Source organism: Alligator sinensis, unplaced genomic scaffold (genome assembly GCF_000455745.1).
Source record: "Alligator sinensis unplaced genomic scaffold, ASM45574v1 scaffold609_2, whole genome shotgun sequence".
NCBI lineage: Eukaryota > Metazoa > Chordata > Crocodylia > Alligatoridae > Alligator > Alligator sinensis.
In genome coordinates, this window is record NW_005842090.1 from 1,619,700 (window position 1) to 1,620,762 (window position 1,063).

Sequence of the window (1,063 nt, forward strand, 5' to 3'; positions counted from 1 at the left end):
CTTGGGGCTCACCTGCCCCACACACTGGGGCCGGGACAGCCCTCTGCCATTGAGAAGTGGGTCCCGGTGCAGAAGAGGATGAGAATTCCAGGCCCGCGCTCCCACCGCCCCCGGGCTCGACGGGAGACCCCGCAGCACGGCCGGGACACCCGAGGCCCAGCCCGCTCCCCCGCGTCGCGCCCCGTACATAGCGCTGGTAGAACTTGGAGAGGCGCGGTTTGCCGTGGTTGTTGAAGATGAGGATGGCCTTGATCATGGCGAGGCAGGCGCGAGGGTCAAAATCCAGCAAGCACGCAACCCCATAGCAACGTGTCAGTCGAGACCGGGACCCGCCCTCCCGCTGCCCTTTGCCAGGAGTTAACATGGCGCGCCCGGTATACGGTGGGCGTCACTTCCGCCCGTCCTGTCCAAGGAGCAGCATGGCGGAAGTACAGGAGCAGGAGCAGCGGCAGCTGCCGCCGTCGCCTCCTCTCTCTCCTCAGGATGGCGGCCAAGGCGAGGGTGGGGAGGACGCCCCAGAAACGGGGTCTTCGGAGGGAGGTGCCGAGCCGCCGCCCCCAACGGCGGGCTCCCCAGGCACCGAGGAACCTGCGGGCGACGCCAAAAAGAAAAGTAATGCGAACGGCAGCTATAGGACCTTGGGGGCGGGGCGAGAGCTGACTGTTCTGATGGCCCGGCGCCTAGGCTAATCAGAGGCAAAGAGTGGACGTAGCTGTGCCAATCGTGAGCGAGCGGAGCATACCATTCGGTATACGGGAGGGGGTGGACTCGAGAGTTAACCGCTCTGTGGGTCAATGGGGGAGGGGGGGGCGGGAACATAAAACATACCTAGCTCCACCAGTCTTGAAAGGGCAGAGCCTACCATTGGGTATTGGGGAGGTGGGAGGGAATGAGAGCTAAAAGCTCTGATAGGCTGGTGCATGGGCCAGTTGGGGGGGAAAAGAAATGAGCTGTTACACCAAACATGAGAAGGCAGAGCGTACCAGTTGCTATGGGGGGGGCATGGTGGCAGCAGGATCCCACCCCGTTAACCTCCATGTCTGCTTGCAGTTGATGTCCTGCT

The 1,063-nt window shown here is 63.1% G+C and overlaps 2 protein-coding genes across 5 annotated transcripts in view; one reads left to right on the plus strand and one right to left on the minus strand.

Moving 5' to 3' along the window:
- AP3S1 (adaptor related protein complex 3 subunit sigma 1) overlaps positions 1-269 on the minus strand; it is a 44,214-nt gene extending 43,945 nt beyond the window's left edge. For all 4 annotated transcript variants that reach the window (XM_025204604.1, XM_025204606.1, XM_006023986.3 and 1 more), the window contains exon 1: positions 188-269. In XM_025204604.1, coding sequence (XP_025060389.1) covers positions 188-256 — 69 coding nt within the window. In that variant the 5' untranslated portion in view covers positions 257-269. The remainder of the gene's footprint in view (positions 1-187) is intronic.
- A 3-nt stretch (positions 270-272) lies between these two features.
- Positions 273-1,063, plus strand: part of ATG12 (autophagy related 12) — a 5,834-nt gene continuing 5,043 nt past the window's right edge. The window contains exons 1-2 of the mRNA XM_006023987.1: positions 273-612; positions 704-730. Of these exons, the coding sequence (XP_006024049.1) occupies positions 363-612; positions 704-730 (277 nt within the window). The 5' untranslated portion in view covers positions 273-362. The remainder of the gene's footprint in view (positions 613-703; positions 731-1,063) is intronic.